General features: G+C 38.9%; 1 protein-coding gene across 1 annotated transcript in view; it reads right to left on the reverse strand.

The window, feature by feature from the left end:
• LOC139694676 (SMC5-SMC6 complex localization factor protein 1-like) overlaps nucleotides 1-22,422 on the reverse strand; it is a 47,286-nt gene that overhangs the window by 12,432 nt on the left and 12,432 nt on the right. The window contains exons 6-10 of the mRNA XM_071593173.1: nucleotides 18,754-18,916; nucleotides 13,081-13,201; nucleotides 10,313-10,455; nucleotides 5,681-5,761; nucleotides 1,501-1,561 (exon numbers count right to left, since the gene is read on the reverse strand). Of these exons, the coding sequence (XP_071449274.1) occupies nucleotides 1,501-1,561; nucleotides 5,681-5,761; nucleotides 10,313-10,455; nucleotides 13,081-13,201; nucleotides 18,754-18,916 (569 nt within the window). The remainder of the gene's footprint in view (nucleotides 1-1,500; nucleotides 1,562-5,680; nucleotides 5,762-10,312; nucleotides 10,456-13,080; nucleotides 13,202-18,753; nucleotides 18,917-22,422) is intronic.

Below are 22,422 nucleotides of genomic sequence, written 5' to 3' on the forward strand. Positions count from 1 at the left end.
AAATTATTCACAATGTGACATGCTCGTAACGTGAGATTCCACCATACTTGCTCGCCTTAGAGAGAATATGGAATTCCAAGGCATAGTGAATGTGAGGGAAACGATAAAGGGAAAGCACATTTAAAACTTAAATTTTTTGAAAAGTATATCAAAGTTTCACAGCACTTCATTATCTTCACCATTGTAATTTTATTAAAATTTTGAGGCACTGGAAACAGATTGGCAGAATCTACATAATGGTTAGTCCGCACGGGGTAACACTAATACCCCTCTGATTTCTACACTCAAACGATCTTCCCATTTTCCTGTTGGTGATCCGTGACACTTAATAGGCTAAAAAAACTGCCGTCTGTCTTCCTCTATTTTCATAACAGTCAAAGCATCTACATGTATTAAATTTTTTACCCTCATGAATTTCATACAACTTCATGAAAACTAAAATATGACCTGTGCCTGCATCTGCTGTCAAAGAAGAGTAAGAATTGATGAAGCTCTTCCTAAATCTATACTCTACCATCATAAGTGTAAGCGATATCTCTGAGAATCTCATCACACTTTTCACATGCAACTTCATCGGCAACCAATAGTAATTATAGTAAAATGCATCCATTAAACAAATATGGGCTGTTTTTTAGAAAGAGGTGTCTGTTTGATATGAACTCTGCCACTGGAGAATATGGAGCAGTGAATTTGCAGATGTCTACATCAACACATGGTAGAAATATTCAGTGTGGCATTGCATTGCATTTTCAAATGCAGCCAGAATTTGCCAGCCAATCGCTAAAAACAATTTATTTTCTTGCCACTCCACAGTTGCATCTTGAACAAAATGAGAGAAATGGCTGTATGTATGCACTTCTCGAACTAAACGTTAATGACTCAATCCCAGGCAACGTTTTATTTTTAAAATTATTATTCTTTGGAGAGCCAGCCTTATCTGGTGCGTTAACGTTTTATCTGTCCTCCAAAATAAATGAAGACCTACCTATCATTTTTTCCAAAATTTACCAGTCTTGTAATTATTATTATAATTGCTACTCTACTAGTTAAGGTAGGTTTTGGATGGGCACAGGCTACACAATGGTAATTCTCTTGCCTTTCCCACAAAATACAACCTGGCTTAGATGTACATTAAGCCCCTCTTCGATTCAGCATGCTTCCTATCTCCCTTCATCCCTTCTTACGGGCCAACTCTATTCCTGCCCCTTCCTCGACCCATTTAAAAAATTATGGAATTAAAATTCTAAATATTACAACATCCAGCGTAGTCAACAGATGAGTGACTTTATTAAATTTTCAAACTTGAAAACATGGCGCAGGGGAAAACAATTCACACTGAACGAGGAGATGTCATCTTTCAAACTTTTCAAATGACTTATGATCTTAGTGTTAAATATACCCTCCTGTGAGATGGCACAAGCTGCCAGACCATGGTTGAATGAATTAAAATAATAGGATTTACTACGTAATTGTTGCTACTGCTATGGAAAATAATCTTACCTTTGGCATTTCTTTTTACTCCGCATTTTCTTCTTCCTCTCCTGCTCGTAGTGGGTTCTTCCTGCAAAGGGTATGATCTCATATGAGATGAAATACTATATTTCATGAAAACCAGGACGTAACACTTGAACTGATGTGCAAGCATATCATAAATTATTTCCCATGGAATTTGAAAATGTTGAAATACTTGTACATTAGAATAATCCTCTTTACATATTAGCATAGGAATTTATAAATTAACTGACGACTGGTTACATACAAAATAGTAGATGAGCTGATAGAAATTCATTCTTAATGGCTGCAAAAAGTAACAAATCATGTAGTGTCCGTCTTACTTTTAGGGAATTACACCAATCATTTTGCTTTACACATCAAGCATAAAATAAATCAAAATATTTTAGAGTATTTTTATTCATTGCAATCATTAAACATTTTGTTAATCAAATGACTGCATACTATTACATTTCTGGACTTGATTCATTCTATGGTGATTCCACTAACTATTAGTTTTGATACCCTTTTGCAGAGTGAGTGGAATCACAGAAAAATAATTCTCAAAGCATAAAAATTTCAGTAAATAATACTATTAACCCATTTAGGTTATTATGAAGTGAATTATTTTTCAACAAGGATAATAAGCAGTATTTATATTAGTTCACTGAAAATGACCATGGTAATCACTTCCCCTATTATTGTATAGACTTTCCATATTCAATCATCAAAGGTTTGCTGCCTTTTAAAGGTGCATATGTAGGTTTTGGCCAATCTCTAACAACTATCACACATGCATGTAATATGTGTTATATGAACTTCTATTTCTCCTATATTATTTCTTTCCTCAGTCATCATACATTCCACCAGCTTTCATGCCATCTATAAAAGCCGCCTTCACTTCCTTCTTCCCCACTTAACTTCCTCCTTCTATTAATGGCCTTTTAACCCTCTTAGTACGGCAGACCGATCTTTCGGCTTTTGCTTCTCGGGCCAAAAGTGCGGCGGACCAATATATCAGCATAAGCTATTGCCAATTTCGCTATAATTTATTGAATTTTTATTGCATATTGTGCACTGTTTCTTTAATCATAAATATGACATATCTGCTTTAATTAATGCGTTCATTTTTATTTTCTATTTCAAATACTTCTCGTTAGATATAAATCTTACTGTAATTTTTACGCTCAACTGTTTAAATACAAGGAAGCTCATTCTAATGGTATGCTTGTTTCTTTCGCTGAGTGGTCTTTTCTCAATGAAATCCTACTGAACAACAAATCTGTTTGTGTTACTTATCTCCTTGTGTTTGTAAATCAAATGACGGACTGGAGCAACTTCAAGGTAAAAAAATTTGGAATTGTGTAGTTTGTAGCAGAATACATGGCCAGGAGAGAAAAAGGTCCCAAACAATGCACATACCTTGTAAAAAAGGTGTCCATGGCATTTGTTTGGTTAGCTATGGATGCTAGATGAACCATCCGACAAAGCCTATAAATACAGACTTTTCTACAAAATGTGACTTTGCAGAGGAAGACAGAAAGTTATGCAACTCAAAAAGAAAGTCTTTATTATTTATTATTTTTTCCATGTCTTTTTGGTTAATTTTTTAGGTAAGAATAAGGTTTCCAAAAGAAAATGTAACGAAAAACATATTACTATTGTTTCGTTAAATTACATTTTTATTCTTTCAAGAAATTGTTCCTGTTTAGCAGACAAAAAATTACAATTTTTATCTGACTCAATGTAAAATTTATTCCTAACTGTTACCTAATTCAGTTACTATACAATAAAAAACCCTCACATGGATTTCTTTAAAAATTACTTCAAAATATTTTTTTACATCAGATGATACATTTGATTAAACTACCCTCTGCACCTTTTGCTAGGACTACTGGTAGAACGCAGCACTAAGAGGGTTTAATTTCCACCAACTCTCAATATTTCCTCCACCTGCTTTTTTTAAACTCATTTGGATTTCGATCATCAACTTCTTCTCTCCTCACTCGCATTAACACTCCATATTTGCAATAAGCAATGGCCATAAAAAGCATTTTCGTATCACAGTCCGCAGTATTTAAAGATTTTAAGCGGTGCTCGATCCCATTTCTGGGAGATCTTTCATATAGGATTTCCAACTGCCTACCCACCTCACTCAAAGCAGCCTTCTACCCACCCATAACCCTCTCCAAACTTCTAGCCAATGGAAAAGACACCCAGGATTGCCTTCTCAAATCAGGCATTTATAAAGTGAAATGCGAGGATTGCAACAGCGTTTATGTCGGTCAGACCGGCAGGAATATCAAGTTACGAGTCAAGGAACACGCTAGGTGTCACAAAAATCAGAATAACAACTCTCTCTTCGCCAAGCATTTACTAGAATTCGACCTCAGCAGTGACTTTGTCCCAGAGATATTACACACACTCCCAAAAGGATTAAAAATGGACGCTCTCGAGCAATTAGAGATTAGAAGGCACTTGGTGAACCCCAACACGACACTTTGTAATGAGCAATTATTCCCATACCCCTCCCCACTCCTCTCCGAGAAATTAGCCTGGAAATGGTCAAAACAATCCATCAACGCACCTGCGAGCCCCCACCTCTCTCAAATCCTTCCAACCCTCCCCACCCCCACTCTGTCCTGAGGGTATATATGCTTGCTCTGTCTGTTTCGCAAATTTGTACCTGATGATGCCGCAAGTCGGAGAAACGCATTGTACCGTGCAATAAAATCTGTGGAAAAGTACGAGTCATTCTTTTTAGTATGGACTCCATATTTGCTTTATTAATTTTTCCTAAGCCTATAATTTCTTCACTCATCATTAACTCCCTTCCTCAATGCTTAACCCCTTGCTACTGCACCCATTTCTCTCCATGGCAAATACATCCATTTTCCTCCAAAATACTTGAACTTCTCCACATGCTCCAGTTTAATCCATCCTACTGTTGTGTTAGGGCAACCGTCATAAGATGGTGTGGGTGGAGTGGGTGTTCTCTCAGCGACCGTGACGACCGAGGCTGGTGAACTTTGGACCATTTACTAATGCCAGAGTCCCCTACCCAGTCATTACGCATCATATGATGATGCAAGTGGAGTGAGTGGTTGCCCATGACAATGGTGACGGATCTGGACCCTTGACCCATGCCCGAGTCACCTACTCCTTTATTATACATCTTGATGATGATTACGGATGGCTGAAGCTACCAGGTTGGAGGAGAGGCCGTCAGGGACTTGCAACAGGGTGTCACATTTGGGCTGGGCCTCTCTGGTGGAAGGACAATTTGTGTGGTTTAAGTTTGTATTAAGTTGTTCTTGTCTTTATTAAAATCAGGGGTTAAAATCAGAGCATTGTTGGACTGGCCTTCTTATTTTCCAATATTTTCCCAACACTCATCTAAATCAAGGCCCCAGTTACCTGCAAAGCAGTTGCTCGACTCGCCGGGTAATCTCAAATTGTCGTCCATATCCTACACGAAGACACAGAGACACCACTTTAAATTTTAACTCGGCATTTCTACTTCTTGAAATACTCACCACTTTGGTTTTCATGTGGTTAATAGTTAGTCCATATTTTTTGCAGTGATCCTGTGAAGTACTCCACTTCCATCTCTTGGCTGCCTGGCTATTAGCAATTAAACATTGTTTGATCACCCAAAAACCCAATTAAATCACCTCCTACTGTCCTGCTGAAGTTTCTAGGTATATAAGGACATAAAAACTGCCAAGAACACAGCCCTGAGTATATGATAGCTATTTCTAGCACAACAAATGCAGCACAGCAGACTGCATCCACTGCTGAACTTGGCTTCTCTGCTGTCACCATGCTAATTAATTAATTCTGATGAAGTAGCACATAGGGAGTAATTTTTGTAAACATTTTTCCTGAGGATGATTCATCATTTTTTTCCTTGTATATTTAGAGATCCATAAAATAAAGAACATTCCTACAACTATCCCAAGAACAGATTATTGAAATAATACCAAAATTATAAATTCAATAAAACTTTGACACTTAAAGTCCTTCATAGGAATTAGCCATGAAAGGTAAATATCTCTGAACCCATTAAAATATTTATGTTAAATATTATCCCTTGGTTTTTCCTACAATATGTGTAACTTAAGTGTGTTCCTGTGTTTAAGGGATAAATTAAATTCAAACATAAAAAAGTTTAATATAAATTATTCACCTCATCTTCTGAGCATATACTTGAGTCAAAACTGCAGTCAGCTTCATCTCCCCAAAATACTCCCTGAATTATCACTTTGGCCTGAAAATAATAACACACATCCAATCATGAATAAACAACATGGATATTTTTCAGTTCTACAAGCATTCTATTGAAAGTGATAAATTACGGCCAAATTTTACGTGACTTGAATTTGAAATCTTCTAGCCAAATTAAACCAAAAATTTCAGCTGAAAAATCAGCAATAGAGAGTTTTCACAAGGTTTGGGCATTCTGTTCTTTTAATTAAGATTCATAAGGATAAGTACGAACACAATGAATTTTATTACAGTGGAAAATAAGAAGGCACTCACACAACATTTGAAAATTTAACTCTCAAGATTCATTTCTTCACTGTACAAGGTCAGTCCCTAAGGTATTACGACTTATTTCTTCCTGGATAGACGGAAGGGTGGGGGGTGGATTCTCTGGCTGGGCCATAGGGAGGGGAGTCCCAGGAAAGGCCTCGTTGGCTCCCAGCCTTCGTGGAGTGCCGATCGTTTGTTTGTGAAACTTCTACCATGAGACCTCATTATGCTCTGTTATGAACTGGCCGTTGGAACAGCGCTACACCATCAAATTTGGCGTGAAACTGGGCAAACAGGGAAACAGACTCATGCAGTATGCTCAAGGAAGCTTATGGTTACAACTCCATGAAGTGGATCAGATGTTTTTGAGTGGCACAAGCTGTTTTGGGAGGTTGGAGAAGATGTTGAAGACGCCGAACATTCAGGAGGACGCCCTTCGACCTCAAAAAGTTGTGACATTCTTGCAACAGTGATTCTTTGTTAGACAGGGATTGCAGATTCTTATTAAAATTTCTGGTGATCTAGGCATCCCTAAAATGATGTGTATCGACTTGTTAAGAGTGTCAACACCGCCGGGAGGAAGTATTATAACAGACCGTGATGAGGGAACTTAGCAGCATTCCGAGCGCCACCTTCTAGAAGGCATACGATGCATAGAAAACTCCCTGGCAGTGGTGTTTGGACGCACAAGGGTGCCACTTTGAAGACTTTAGAGCGAATGTATCAAGTCTGGCAATGAATCTTTTTTAATCGACTCAGTCCTACCACTTTCGGGACAGACCCTGTATATTTTTCATCAACCCTAGAAATTTTCATTTTTCTGAGTATCTGCAATTGGTCTTTTAAACTGAACAGATGACTGAGGTCATTTCACAATGCAAATTCAACTCAGGTTCCTTGACAGCATGTTCTCCAAGCTAGCATGGCCATTCTTTCATGTTACGGCCCCAAATCATACAAAAAATTAATGCACTGAGTAAGTCTTAGTCACCTCTTTTGAATGTTCCATGAAAGACCAAAATTTAAATTTGTCCCTAGATGGCTAGACAATCCAAAGGTGAAATATCCAAAAACATATTAGAAAAGAGATACTTTCTCAGATAGCATGATCAAATCACAGTGAAAAAGGAATAATTACAAAAAATAGGAATGCTCTATTTTGTTTTTTCACGGCAAATCTTCAACGTGTATTTATAGTGATGTCTGTTTTAATATGCTAGTGGGCATATTATCATAATGGTGTGAGCTAAGTATTTTATATCATCAGAAGTGAGAAAGGTACAGTAACATCAATCAAGGAGACACACGTACATTGTTGAAAGGCATATTTTAACAAAGGAAAGGTGTAGATTTCTCCAAGAAGTGTACAAAAACCCACATATGAAATTATTTTGATTAAATTAATAGAGGCAGTGGTTATAACTCTTGTGGCCATTATAATATTTTTAAATGTTTATTTTTGGTAATATTTAATGTTTATTTTGGATTAAAATTCAAGGATATATTCAGTAAGCTCTTTTCCTAGCGCAATTCTTCGCCTTACGTCACTACTACTTTGGCCGTGTTAATCCAAAACACTTCCACGATACGTAAACTGTTCTACGTGCTCTAGTTTTTGCCCTCCTATTTTAATATTTAGCTTGGCTTTTTTCTTTCTAGAAAATCGCATAACCTTTGTTTTATTAATGTTGTTTCTGATTCCATGTCGCACTAACTTTCCAATTCACTCAGCAATGCTTGCAGCCCCTTGGCTGACTGACAAACTAAAGCTTGGTCGTCTGCAAACCTAACTGATTTTACGAATTCCCCGCCCACTTTCATTCCTACCGCCAGTTCTTCCCATGCCTCTTTGATCATATCCTCTGCATACAGGTTGAACAGCAACGGTGACAATGGGCAACCCTGCCTTACACCTCTTCCTAACACTGCCCATCCTCACTCCCCGTTCCCCACTCGCACCTGAGCAGTGTGAAACATGTACAGGTTGCGGATTAGCCTCCTTTCCCTCCAATCTATTCCTATTTTCTGCAATATTCTCATTAGTTTTTCCCAATTCACTCTATCAAACGCTTTTTTGAAATCTACGAAACAGGCAAATACCTCCTGGTTGTGTTCTATATTCCTCTCGATTAATAATCTCATCACTGCAATGGCATCATGCGTACCTCTCCCCTTCCTAAACCCAAACTGATCATCCCCTAAGTAATAATTTGCTCTACTCTCTATCCTTTTGTTTATAATCCTGAGAACAACTTAAGCTGCATGGGATATCAAACTTATTGCCCTGTAGTCCTTACATGATGTAGCCTTTACCTTTTTCGGAATAGGAACTAAAACTGATCTCACCAAGTCTTCCGACCAGATTCCTTCCTCATAGATATTACGAATCTGTCTACATAGACTTTTCCTCTCACATTTTCCTAAATCTTTCAGTAGTTCTGCAGGCAACTCATGCCACTAGTGGGACTATATCTCACTAGTGGCATGAGTTGCCTGAGACCCAATGAGCCATCTGTGCTTGGCGGATCGTTGAGCTGTGCATGTGGTTCCAGTTATGTTAGTTTCTGTTGTCCTTATTTTTACTGTTTGTCGAATATGGTAATTGACGAAATCATGGAGCAATGACTCAATATCAAATTTTTCGTGAAGTGCGGCATTAGTTATCAAGAAATTACTGAAATGTTGACAGCTGTTTACAGTGATAATGCTCAGGAGAAAACATCCATTTTCAAGTGGATTAAACATTTTAAAATGGCTGACAAGAGGCCACTTTTGTTGCAAGGCCAGGACGACCTTCAACCACTTGTGTTGACGACAACACTGATCATGTGCAGTCCCTTGTCCTTACCGATCGTCAAAAAACTGTCCGAATGGTAGCTGATGAACTGACTTTAGGAAAATCAACAGGGCTTGCTATTTTAACCTAATGTGATGGATGGATCCTTCACCATGACAATGCACCTGCACATTCAACATTGATTGTTTGTCAGTTTCTGGCAAAAAAATTCAATCACTATCCTTTCTCATCCTCAGCATTTGCCAGACCTTGATCCCTGCGACTTTTTCTTATTCCCAAAATGCAAAAATGTAATGAGGGGACATCACTGGGAAGATGTGGGCACAATAAAGCAAAAAACGACGAGAAATCTAATGAGGAAGCCTGACTGCCGAGGACTTCCAAGGGTGCTTTACACAGTGGAAAAGAAGATGGAATTAGTGCATATCAACAAATGGAGAGTACTCTGAAGAAGGGGGCAAAATCAATGTAGACTAAATTTACCAAAAGTTTTTATGGCCTCAGTTTGCATATTTATAGGACAGTGTAGTATACAGGGTTCTTCCGGAAAATAAGTGTACTGACTCCTGGGCTGGGCGCGCCGCTCCAGGCGCGCCCAGCACCGCTCTGACGGGCTGCGATTGGAGGGGGGTATGTTGGCAAGCGACGCTGAAAAAGGCAGTCGGCTCTCAGCTGTGGTGTAGTGAGGAGCTCTGTTAACGTGAACCTCCACGCTTCGACCCACGTCACAGAACGCGATGCCGAAGTTTTTGGAGCAGCGTTATTCCATCAAATTTGCGGTAAAGCTTGGGAAATCATCTACCGAAACTGTCGGTATGATTAACCAGGCTTACGGGGAGTCAGCCATGTCCAGAAACATGATCTTTCGGTGGCACAAGATGTTCGTGGAGGGCAGAGAAGAGGTCGACGACGAGTCTTCGAGAGGTTCCCGATGATGCCTTCGCGGGAGCGTTCCAGGAATGGGAACGCCGCTGGAACAAGTGTATCGACTCACAAGGGTCCTATTTTGAGGAATATTAGCTTAAGATATGTAAAAGTGTAATAATTTTTTTTTCCTGAGCTCAGTACACTTATTTTCCGGACGAACCCTGTACATATATTTCATAATATTAACTAAATGGAGTTGCACCTCTATTCTCCCATCATAGAATGAGCATGTTAATATCTAATTAAAACTGCAGAACTATGAGGACCCTCTTACAATCATGGTATATAACTACCCATATTTCCATGCATAAATATGGCCTTATATTAAGAACACCTTTAGCAATGCAGCAGTATTTACATCAAAATACAATAAATTAATATTCAATAGCACAGAAGATAAACCGAACTATTTGCCGGCTCACAGCAAACAACTACTAAACAGTTGCACTTCCTAACTGGGCTACTAAATCATTGTCAAATTAAAGGATGCATCATTGAAATAATAATTTTGGAGCAATGATTCATGTGAAAAATATAAACTGGGTTCCACATTGCACTCACAAGCTGGGCAACATTCAGGGGCAAATCTCCACAGGATTGACTCGAGCGGTGGCTGTGAATCTTGCTGTTGACAATTAATCTCAACCAATCGGGAGATAGGCTTGAAAGTGCCCTGTCAACTGTTCCCTCAGCGACACCAGAATCTAAAGTTTTCAGAATAGAATAGAACACAATCCTTACTGTCCTTCGACAAGTCCTGTTGGAAAAACATTATACAATAACATTTTTGGTCTAGCACACAAGGTACAGAGACAACACCTCATGCGGTAATCATTTTCATGAAGCAGAAGTAGAGAAAAATCATTAAAAAGTGTCTTTTTTGGCAAAATGGCAGAATGGCAAAATTGCAAAATTTCAATGTTAACTTGATAAACACAATGCCATGCCCTATTTTCACTGTGCTGTAATTATATGATGCTAAACATTTATTTGATACAAAATTTGAGTAATTATCCCTTCAAAATATTTGGTGAACCAAAAAACTTGGGGAGGAGAAAATATGATATAATTCCTGGCATGCTGTGGTCTTATGTTTTCGCACCATGCAAAACTATGCTCCATATCAAAATTTTGACAACCCTTTTTTAACATCCTTACTCAACATTTCTGTCGAGAATTTCTTCCTCCTTAAGAAAGCTTCTTTGCCTAACATACCTGGGACCATTTTGGTCCAAAACACTTCCAAGATAGGTTCATCAGGATAGGTTTTTAAGAGTTGCTATTTATACCTGTATTTTCAACCTAATAATGAAAAGACAGTAATTCATCGCTGAAAATGGCTTCATTGTTCTCCGAAGTATTCTCCATGATAATCAATACACTTTTGCATGCGCTCAAACCAATTTCCATAGCACTTTTTCCCCTCTGATTAAAGTACCCCCAACAAATGGTTTTTGAATGCATGCATCAATGGCTTCTTCAGGTGCTGTTTTTTCAGTGCAATTTTTTCTTGATAAATGGGAATGCAATTTTTTCTTGATAAACCAGAATAAAAAGAAGTCATTTGGTGCTAAATCAGGGCTGTACCATCAATCCAATGTTTTGGCCAGTCAGATAGGTAGTCGTCTCAGCCCATCTGTGAGAGCTTTACATTGCCATGATGAAAAGTGATCCTTCATTGCCAATTCATTTTCAACATTTCACCAAGCACTCCTGGCAAACAAATGCTCATGTACTTACCATTCATTCATAATTCACAGTTCTACGTTACTCTACACTTGCCACGTGTCCAGTTATTCCGCAGAAACAGGCAATCATTTGCTTTGATGTGCTTTGTGAACGAATCACTTTTGTCGGATTTGGCTTGCCTTGGAAGGCCCATGCAGTGGATTGCTCTTTTGTTTCGGGCTCGTACGCACAGATCCAATTTTCGTCACCAGTTTAGATGTTTTACACAGCTTTTGATGTGCCGTGATTATATTTCTTGAGCATTTCTTTGCACCAATTGACACGAGCATCTTTTTGAGCTTTTGTCAAATTATGCGGGATCCAACATGAACTAATTTTTCACACAGCTAAATGTTCATGTGATATCTTGTTGATGCTCGTCATACTAATCCCCAAGGATGCCTCGATCTCACGATAAGTCACATGACGATCTTCTCTCACTTGTTCTTGCAAAGCACCAATTTTTTCTGGAACAACAACTGATTTTGGACCAACTTCACGACTTTCATTGCTGAGGGAACGGTGGCAATGATGGGATTCGTTATACCAGCGTCTCACAGTGGCAAAGGATGGGGCTTCATCGCCAAAAGTGGAAGTAAGTTGATCAATCCACTCCTGTCTTGATAATTCCATGGCGAAAGTCGTAAAAAAATCATCGCACGAAAGTGTTCACGAGTAACTCCATTTTTTTGCTGAGGCAAAATTTTTCCAATCACTGTAAACAACACAAGTTATGATCAAATGACAAAATGATCTGCAGAAATATAGCATTAAAAAGGCCAAACTTTAGATGTAAACGTTAGATGGCAACTAAAGCACTTAAGTGTTGTCAAGGCTCAGAATATAAATAGCAACCCTCGTATCGGAATGATTCAACAGCCCACAAAGGTGCCAGAGCAATGGGGAAACTAGGGAATCTAAATACAGTGTGCTAGGAGATTCACCGTATTCACCAGATTTGGTTACCTTGGACTTCCGACTATTCTTTAATCTTAAAAAATTTGCAGTCAGACAATGATTAGGATCAAATGAAGAGGTGATAGCAGCTGTGGATGGGTACTCAGCAAATGTTCCAGAAATTCAATTCAGGGATAACATTTATACATTTAGGAAAAAAGTATGAGCTTAAGGGGGGACTAATTAAAAAATTAATTCACCATTAAATAAAGTTTTCACCATGCCCTCATACGTGGTGTGCTGAATGAAGGGAAGATTTTAAGTAAACTTGGAATCAGGGAAAAAGGTCATATTCTGAATGACATTATTTTTCAAAGATATTCCGCACTGATCTGATATGTATTTGGAAGGCGTTTCGATGAGAATTTCTCAAGACAAGTAATGGATATCATTAAATACACAGGCTGTTCACAGAATTGTTCATGTCTTAAGTACAGCACAGATAGGGTGTCCACTCATTATGGGGAAGGAAATTCCTGGGTTTTTGGATTTTACTGGATTTAAGAAATATCATTAAATGTGAGCAGAGAATTGAGATAAAAATGTAAGTGATTCACTCAACATATGTATCTAAGTTCTAAGGCAAAAGTGACAGTGGTGATTAAAGCAAAACTGATCTTAGATGTAGGACCGAGTCAACTCACCAATTAGCGCCATAGCAACATGTTGTGCAAAAACTCTTCTTTGATGTGAATCTGGGGGATATCCATCCCCTCCATCCAGTGGACTAGAAGGCAGAGTCAGGGCAATGAAGTTAACAAGCCGCTGAGGAAGAAGAAACAAATTTTTAATGCATGCATAAAGTCATGACACAATAAGCTAAAGCAAATAAACACCACAAACTCCAACAATGAATTCATTTTCCCAATAAGTATACTTCCTAAAATTAAGCTAAATAATTTGGTAAATAAAAGTATAAAATTAATCCTCCCGTTTGCATAAACTACTCTTAATACTATTATTGGTAATCTACAGTAGGTTTTTGATGAACACAAGCTACCAAAAAGTACAGCGACAATTCCCTTGCCTCGTATAACTAAACAAAACTAGACATTCAAACTTACAACAGGCCTCTCTTCAATTATGCATACTTCCTTCTTCCCTTCATCCCGTCCAACATCCCTATCTATTTCTGCCCCTTCCTCGTTTGCCCAACGCTCTCCCCTATATAACAGTCTTCAACATCCCACTGCCAATCAATATGCAATATGCCCTTCATCCATTTTCCCTGCCTCCTTTGGATTTCCTGGCCCCTAAGGCTCTTCCTTAAGCATGTATTACCAAAATGTCCAGAGCATGCACAACAAAATATCAACGTGCAACTCCCACGACCATGAGCTATCCAAATTTGATATTATAGCTCTCTCTGAGACATGGCTGACTCCATCTTTCAGTGACAGTGAGTTGTTCTTCTCGCGCTCTCACTCAATTTATAGACGAATTTATTTAATACCATGGCAACCCATCGTTGGCTCTCGCCCCGCCGCTGTATATTATTCTATCCGGCCAATTATCACTATAGTAATCCCCGCTATCCTTCCATCTCACCTTGCATAGACCTAAAATATCTACTTTTCCCCTTCCCATCTCTTGCTTAATATTCTCCTGTTTACCTGCCCTGAACATTGTCCTAACATTCCCTGTTATTATTCTAACTAGTCTGGTCATCTTCTCCTGCATCTTCTGTCCTGCTGCTGCTGGTTTTCCCTTGCAAGGGTTTCGTGGGATGACGACCATGTAAGCCTTGCCTTACCCGCTGCCGGGCACAACACACGGCTGCTTGGGCCGAGCCCCGTGGTTGTCAGGACTCAAAATCTCTTTAGTGACCATCATATTTATCTTGGGAATGATAATTGAGGTGGTTCCTCATGGCCTTCCTCAATAGTGTTTTTAACGTAACACCATCACTTATTGGCCGCCCCACTGGGGTCAGACGCCATTGCAGCCGCCTCACTGAGGAACAGACGCTGCGTGGACTACCTTTCGTCTGGCTCCTAACCTTCCACCTATCTGGCATGGGTGACCCTACCAGGAGCAATTATTATTACTCCCGCCAGCACAGCTCTAGGGGTCATCGGAACGCGCAAGCCCTTCCACCACGTCAAGGTGGTAGTCTAGGGTGTATGTGTATGATGTTTTAAACTAAATAAATTTCTCCAAAAATCCCCTCTCCTCCCCCACCAAGCTTAGCACTTCCTCATTTGTTTTCCTTTAGGTACCCTTTACCTTCTCCATTATTCTCCACACCCACATTTCAAAAGCCTCCGATCTGTGCATATCATCCTGATGCAATGACCCTGTTTCCATTCTGTACAAAACCACGCTCCAGATGTAGGTTTTGACAAGTCTTTTCTTAAGATCTTTACTCAACATCCCTGGCATCAGTTTCCTCCTCCTCGTGAAAGCTTCTTTGCCTAACACAATTCTTATCCTTGTGTTGCTATAACTTTGACCATTGCGGTCTCAGACACTTCTGAGACATATTGTTCCACCTGCTTAAGTTGCTGCACTCCCATTTTAACATTTAAAGTAACCATCCTCTTTCTTGAAAACCACAGCAACTTAGTTTTACTTTCATGTATTCACATTACAAACCTATCGCCCTGATCTTCCCCAAGTGCTCAGAAATGTTTGAAAACCCTTTGCTGATGGGCCAACTAATGTTTGGCCATCAGGAAACCTTGCTGACTCCATACATTCCCTACTGTTTCTCATTCCTTCTTCTAGCTCCTCAAATACATCTTTAAACATTTCCTCCAGATATACAGGGTTGGTACAATTAGTATTGTGACTGGTTGGCTGTAGCCTCAACAAAGCGGGGGATGGGGGTCCGACTGGTCGGCTCGGTGGATGGGTCCCCCACCACTCAGGTGCACTTTAGTTCAGTCGCATCCGAGCATGCGTTGAGACAGTAGGCAAATTTTTAGTGACGCGTGATTGTTTGTGGTGTCGTTGCACCAGCATGGGCCGCACCATCGAGCAATGCTACAATACAAAGTTTTGCGTAACTCTGGAAATCCACGTCGGAGACCCTTTAACTCATTACACAGGCTTATGGGGATGATGCCTTAAGCCACACAAGAGGTTTTGAGTGGCACAAAATGTTTAGGAAGGCTGGGAGCTTGTCAAAGACAAGCACTGCGTCGGATGCCTGACGACCACTCACACCGATGCAAAAGGGGGTGAAAGTGAAAAAAGTTTTAGACTCTGACAGGCGTTTAACCATCGCTCTTATCAGTGAGGAGACTGGCCTTTCAGTCGGAACCATCCACGCCATTGTAACAGAGGATCTTGCGATGAGTAAAGTGTGCGCGAAGCTGGCGCTGAAAGTCTTGAACGAGGAACAAAAACTGTCACGGGTGGAAATTTCACAAGAAATGTTGGACTGCATCCAGAAAGATGAATATTTTCTCGACAACATTATTACCTCAAAGGATAGCTCAAAAGGAACTCAAAGGATATCGGTTAGACTCCATCAAGGCGGTTCAAGCGGCGATGACAAAGGCTCTCAAAGAGTATTCCAGAAACAGACTTCCAGCTGTCTTTTGACGAGGGGCAGACGTGTCGAACTAAGTGTTTCAATGCAGGAGGAATGTATTTGGAAGATTATTTAGTAATTGTAATGATAACTGCAATAAATTTTGATTTTTGGAACCGGTCCCGATACTTAATTTACGGACCCTGTGTACTGAAAAGTACAGGCGATATTGACTACTCCTGTCTTACTGCTCTTCCTAACATGCCTATCTATACTCTCCATCCCCTACTCGTACCTGAGCAGCCTGAGACGTTTTTGAGCAGACTGAGAATTTTCCATAACATATAATTAATTCTACCTATTCACTTAATCGAATGGCTTTTTTAAAATCTTCGAAACAGACATACACATCCAGATTGCATTCTTTGTTCCTCTCTATTAGTGGTCTCATTACTGCAGTGGCAGCATCATACGTGCCTCTTCCCTTTGTGAAACCAAAACGATCATCCTCTACGTAATGATTTCCCTTGCTCTCCATTCTTCTACTGATGATTCCAAGAACCACTTTAGCTGCATGCAAAATCAGACACCATTCTGTAGTCCACACATATTGAAGCCTTTTCCTTTTTTGGAATAGGGACTGACACTGATCTGACTTCCAGTCTTCCAGCCAATTTCTTTTCACATAATTACAACGAATTAGTTCATAAAAACTATTACTCCCACATTTTCCTAAACCTTTAAGTAGTTCCATAGGATTGTTGTCTACTTCCACAGCCTTAGTTGATTTCAATTCCCTACCTATCTCACCATCGAGTAAGCCTGAACCTAAGATATCTTCATCTACATCAATTCTCTGTTTGATCTGACTGCTCTTATTTCTTCACCAAAGAGTTCCTCTACATATTTCTTCCGCCTCTCTTGGATTTCTTCTGGTTCAACTAATATATATTTCCTGACTTGTCTAATTATTTATAACAATTTTTCCTTCTTACTTTCTGATACGGTTTTAAACTTCCTGTATAATGCAACAATTTCACCCTTTTCCAGTAGACTTTACATATACTTGAACTGCATTTCCAACCATGCTTTTTTTGCTGAGTGTTTATATTTGTCTGTTCCCTTCCCTCATCTATCTTTCTAATAATTTAATTTGCAACCCATAGTTTGTTTCCTTGTCCTTTTCCTATTTACAGTTCCTTTAGTATTGCTCCTTTGATATTCCTTTTTTTTTATACGTACCCATTTTTCCTCTAAGTACCCTATTCCCTTTCCTCACTCAAGATTTTCTCCAAAGCCTGCTTGCCATTCCAGTTGATACTTCTACATTCCATTTCGTAAACTGCCTCGCGTGTTTTATCTTTTTGAATCAAAAGCTAGACTTTATAATTACTAAATAGGGATCTGAGTCTGCATCCACTTCCAGCAGACTGCGCGAATTGATAATAATCTTCCTAAATTGTGCCTAGCCATAATACAAGGTTTGCACAAAAAGTATTGGGAACCATATTTTCCTGACGTGACTGTACGTCCCAGCTCGTTAGAAGCAAGTAGGTGGTGGGAGGGCTGTCCTTCAGCAAGCACAAATCGCCTGTGGATGTTTGTTCAGGCTAGATTGTGTTTGTAGATTTGTGGACCCCTGCCGAGTGACTTGGTGCAAATGCAAAATGAGACGAACGATTGAACATAGGTACGCCCATAAATTTTTTTGTTCGACTGGGGAAATTGGGTGCAGAGACTTGGGCATGATCTGCCACGTGCTCAAGGATCAAAGCATGTCACATACTGCAATTTGTAATTGGCACAGGCTCTTCGAAGATGGCTAAGAGGGTGCGGAGGATGAGCCCTGCGCTGGATGGCTGTCAACATCAAGAGCCAACAGCAACGTGTGTGAGAAGCGCCGAATTCAGACAATCTGTTAAATGGGCGCATGACTGCAGATCGTATTGGCATTGATGACAGTGCACACTATTATTAGTGAAAATTTGGCAATGCAAAAGATCTGCGCTGAACTCGTCCCAAAGGTCTCCATGGACAACCAAGGACAGAGTCTGCTTTCGAAGACATTCTGCAACAGCATCCCGACGATTCCCAGATGGTCCCAACTTGGCACCAGCAGACTATTTGCTATTCCCCATAAAAATGCAATCCTCCCTCAAAGGACACCACCATGGGGATGCTAATTGCCATCAAAGAAGCTTGCACGCATACCCTTGAGGACCTTCCAGAATCTGCCACCCCGGAAACCTTCAAGTCGTGGCAAAGCCACTGGTAAAAGACTGTCAGTACTCAAAGGACGTACTTGGAAGAGTCTTGAGGCACTGTAACCATATCTGAAACATATTTTTCCTAAACCTTTCCTGATACTTATTATACAAACCTTATATAATCAAATTGATACTTTTCTGAGTCACCTGGCATTTTCCATTGTTATGAAGAGACACCATTTGATTACATTTGTGAAGGTGATACTGAAGACATTGACTTCAGCAACTAAGCATGTAAAAGTGAAAATTCGCCTTTCCTAGCTATTTGAATTTTCTTGCATTTTATACTCTTTTCAGGGGTCCTTATAAAAGTGTAAATAAGGGGTTTTACTGATTGCAAACAGGACCTGCCAAAAGTTGTGGCTGACATGGATTCTGATATCATTCCTGAAAGACGACCTGTAGTTAATATTTGGTATCATACCAGTTTAAGTACGTTTTGGATGGACACCGGCTACGAAATGACACAACAATTCATTTACTCGCCGACCTGTAATAATAATACATATTTAAATGGGTCTTTTGCTTGGAATGCATTCATATTAAATTTCAATAAATATAAAAAATATTACCTCTATCTGAGAAACAACTTCCAAGAGATCATTTCTAAGGCAAACTGCATACATGTTTACAACCATCTTGACTATCATCGCAGAAGGATTTCCCAGATCATAAGGCCAAAGCAACCGGCTTATGATAGGACGGGCCAAGGGATGCCTTTGAGCCTCCTCTGATCTGCAAAAAGATTTCCTAGAATAAGCGAATGAAGAATGAAGATCCAAATCTTCTGAGATTTTTTGAGTTGGTCCATTTTTGTAGGACACCATTTTTGCCGTCATTTTAGTTGGTGTCTTCAGGTCAGAAGTGGCAGATGCTTATTTTTGTCAGTCTCATTTAAGTCTACCTCTGACGAGGAAGAATGGACAACTATGCCCATCAGCCTCCTGTTTAGAGCACACCAGGATAGGTCAAACACAAAATATCAACTTTGAAGAAGCTAAACTGTTCAAAGCTGCTATTCCCCACGACTCATTTGTCAAGCCATGGAAATAGCCAAGAAGGCCAACAGTAGCAACAGGGAAAAGAGCCTCAGACTTAAGTAAGCCGTCTAAGTCCCGCCCAAGCCTAAGGCTTACATAAGATGGGCAAAAATAAGCATCCACCACTTCTGACAGGAAGATGCCAACTGCAATGCCAGCGATATTGTTGTCCTGAAAAATGGATCCATGCAGAAGAAATCCTGGAAGACTTGGCTCTTAAATCATTACACTTTGCAGAAGCCTTTACAGTGAGGGCATCATGATATTCGTTTGAAGTAAAGAGAAGCCTAGACACAAAAGAACAAAATGCTCCAAGCAACATGAAAACATTCCACTGTTCAGTGTTTGGATCTGAACACGTTTTTAACCTTTTTTTGGCTAAATGTCATTGAGAACATTCAGGGAACATGAACTGAACATACAAAAACATCCCAGAAGTTTTGAAACCAAATTTTTCTGTGTAACTGTACCCAGTTTTAATTATATTAAGGTTCCTCGAAATGGTCCATAGGTAACTAATCATTAATCACTCTACTTTTACCTGGACCAAAATGTAACGTGAATACCAAAAGAAATTTCACTCTCTCCAGAGAATGAGACTTGTAAATTTTCCTGAATCTGTGGACTAATGTTTAGCCATCATATATGTCACCAGGAATGATTGAATGGAAACTGGATATTTTGCTGAAATTGGGTGAATGATGGCCAATGATTATCTCCCTGATTTGTGCCAATGCTGGCTGTCCATTTCGGGCCAACCAAATATTGGTCTTCACCCATCGCTCATAATTCAAGTGGTCTTTTAATAAGACTCCTTCTTAATTCCTTGCAGTAGCTACAAAAAACCTATTTTCTAAAAATATTTTGGTCCTGCTAGAGCAAAGATAGCACTTATCATTTGAAAAAATGTAAGAAGAAGACTGGGAATAATTACTTAAGAGGATGTTTTGGTTTGGACAGGGGATTGGAATACGTGATAATGAAGTCTATCATAGAAAGTAATATATCATAAAGCCAGGCTGTATTTGCTTGCTATATTGATTTCAATTACGCATTTAACAAAATAAATTTCATTTGATAAATAAATGTACTGCAGAGGAGAGGAGTAGACTGCAAGGATAGGTGATTTATCAAAACACTTGCACGTCTCCAACTATTTAGGCGTGAAACTTTTTAATGGCTTACCAAGGGATGCAAAGAAAGTCTCTAACTTCTCACAGTATAAATTTAAACTATTTACACATCTCCTGAACAGTAAACTTATCTCCAACACTGAATCCATTTATTTGTAAACTATGTGTTTATATTAATCTGACTCTTTATGTAATGTGTGCTATATTCACATGACTTATTCTACAAATGTGAACCTCAAAACCAGGAGCCAACTAAAATCATTGGTATTATTATAATTACTATATAGGTATGGGTAGTGGATAAAGAGTGAAGATGGGCAGTCTTAAGCAAGGGGTAAAGACACAGTGGTCCAGGATCACCTGTACTTTTTAACCTATGGAAAGTTATGCCAGCTATTTCAAGCTATGGAAATATTTAGAGGCATGGGAAGTGATGGCAATAAGAATCAAAGCAGCTTGTAACTGAGGAAGTCAGTTGATTGGCACTAATTCATTTCCGACTGGTTTCAATGCATTACATCATATTCTTGTGCAGAATGAGTACAAGTGGCATCATATATATATATATATATATATATATATATATATATATATATATATATATATATATATATATATATATATATATATATATATGTATATGTATATATATATATATATATGTATATATATAAATATGTATATATATATATATATATGTATATATATATATGTATATATATATATATATATATATATGTATATATATATATGTATATATATGTATATATATATATATATATACATATATATAATCCGCAACCTGTACATGTCTCAGACTGCTCAGGTGAGGGTGGGAAACGGGGAGTCAGGATGGGCAGTGTTAGGAAGGGGTGTAAGGCAGGGTTGCCCATTATCACCGTTGCTGTTCAACCTGTACGCAGAAGAAATGATCAAAGAGGCATGGGAAGAACTCGAGGTAGGAATGAAAGTGGGCGGGGAATTCGTAAAATCAGTTAGGTTTGCTGATGACCAAGCTTTAGTTTGTCAGTCAGCCAAGGGGCTGCAAGCATTGCTTAGTGAATTGGAAATTCAGTGCGACAGGTATGGGATGAGAATCAATATTAATAAAACAAAGGTTATGCGATTTTCTAGAAAGAAAAAGGCCAAGCTTAACATTAAAATAGGAGGGCAAAAGCTAGAGCAGGTAGAACAGTTTACGTATCTCGGTAGTGTTTTGGACCAACACGGTCAAAGTAGTAGGGACGTAAGGAGAAGAATTGCGCTAGGCAAAGAGGCTTTCACAAGGAGGAGGGAGTTGATGACAGGGACTTTGAGTAAGGATGTTAAGAAAAGACTCGTAAAAACTTTGATATGGAGCGTAGCTATGTACGGCGCGGAAACGTGGTCATTGAAGCAGGAGGATAGACGTAGACTGGAGGCTTTTGAAATGTGGGTGTGGAGAAGAATGGAGAAGGTGAAATGGACAGAGAAGAAAACAAATGAGGAAGTACTTGGTATGGTGGGCGAAGAGAGGGGTTTGTTGGGAGCAATCCTATGGAGGCAGGAAAAGTGGATGAAGGGGGTGTTGACCGGCAGTGGGATGTTGAAGACTGTGATAGAGGGTAGAATGTTGGGCAAAAGAGGAAAGGGAAGGAACAGGATAGGGTTTTTGGACGGGATGAAGGGAGGAAGGAAGTACTGAGAGATGAAGAGGGACCTGATATAGAGTAGGATGATTGATTTTGTGTTTTGTTAGGAGTAATAAAATATTTGTTTGGTAGTTGTGTCAGTCCAAAAACCTACCTTAACCGGTAGATTACTTAAAAAAAAAATACATATATATATATATATACATATATATATATATACACACATATATACATATATATACATATATATATATATATATATATATATATATATATATATATATATATATATATGTATATATATATATATATATATATATATGTATATATATATATATATATATATATATATATATATATATAGTATATGCATATATATATATATATGTATATATATATATTCGTATATATATGTATATATGTATATATATATATAT

Source organism: Hetaerina americana, unplaced genomic scaffold (assembly GCF_022747635.1).
Source record: "Hetaerina americana unplaced genomic scaffold, ioHetAmer1.1.p SCAF_52, whole genome shotgun sequence".
Lineage (NCBI taxonomy): Eukaryota > Metazoa > Arthropoda > Insecta > Odonata > Calopterygidae > Hetaerina > Hetaerina americana.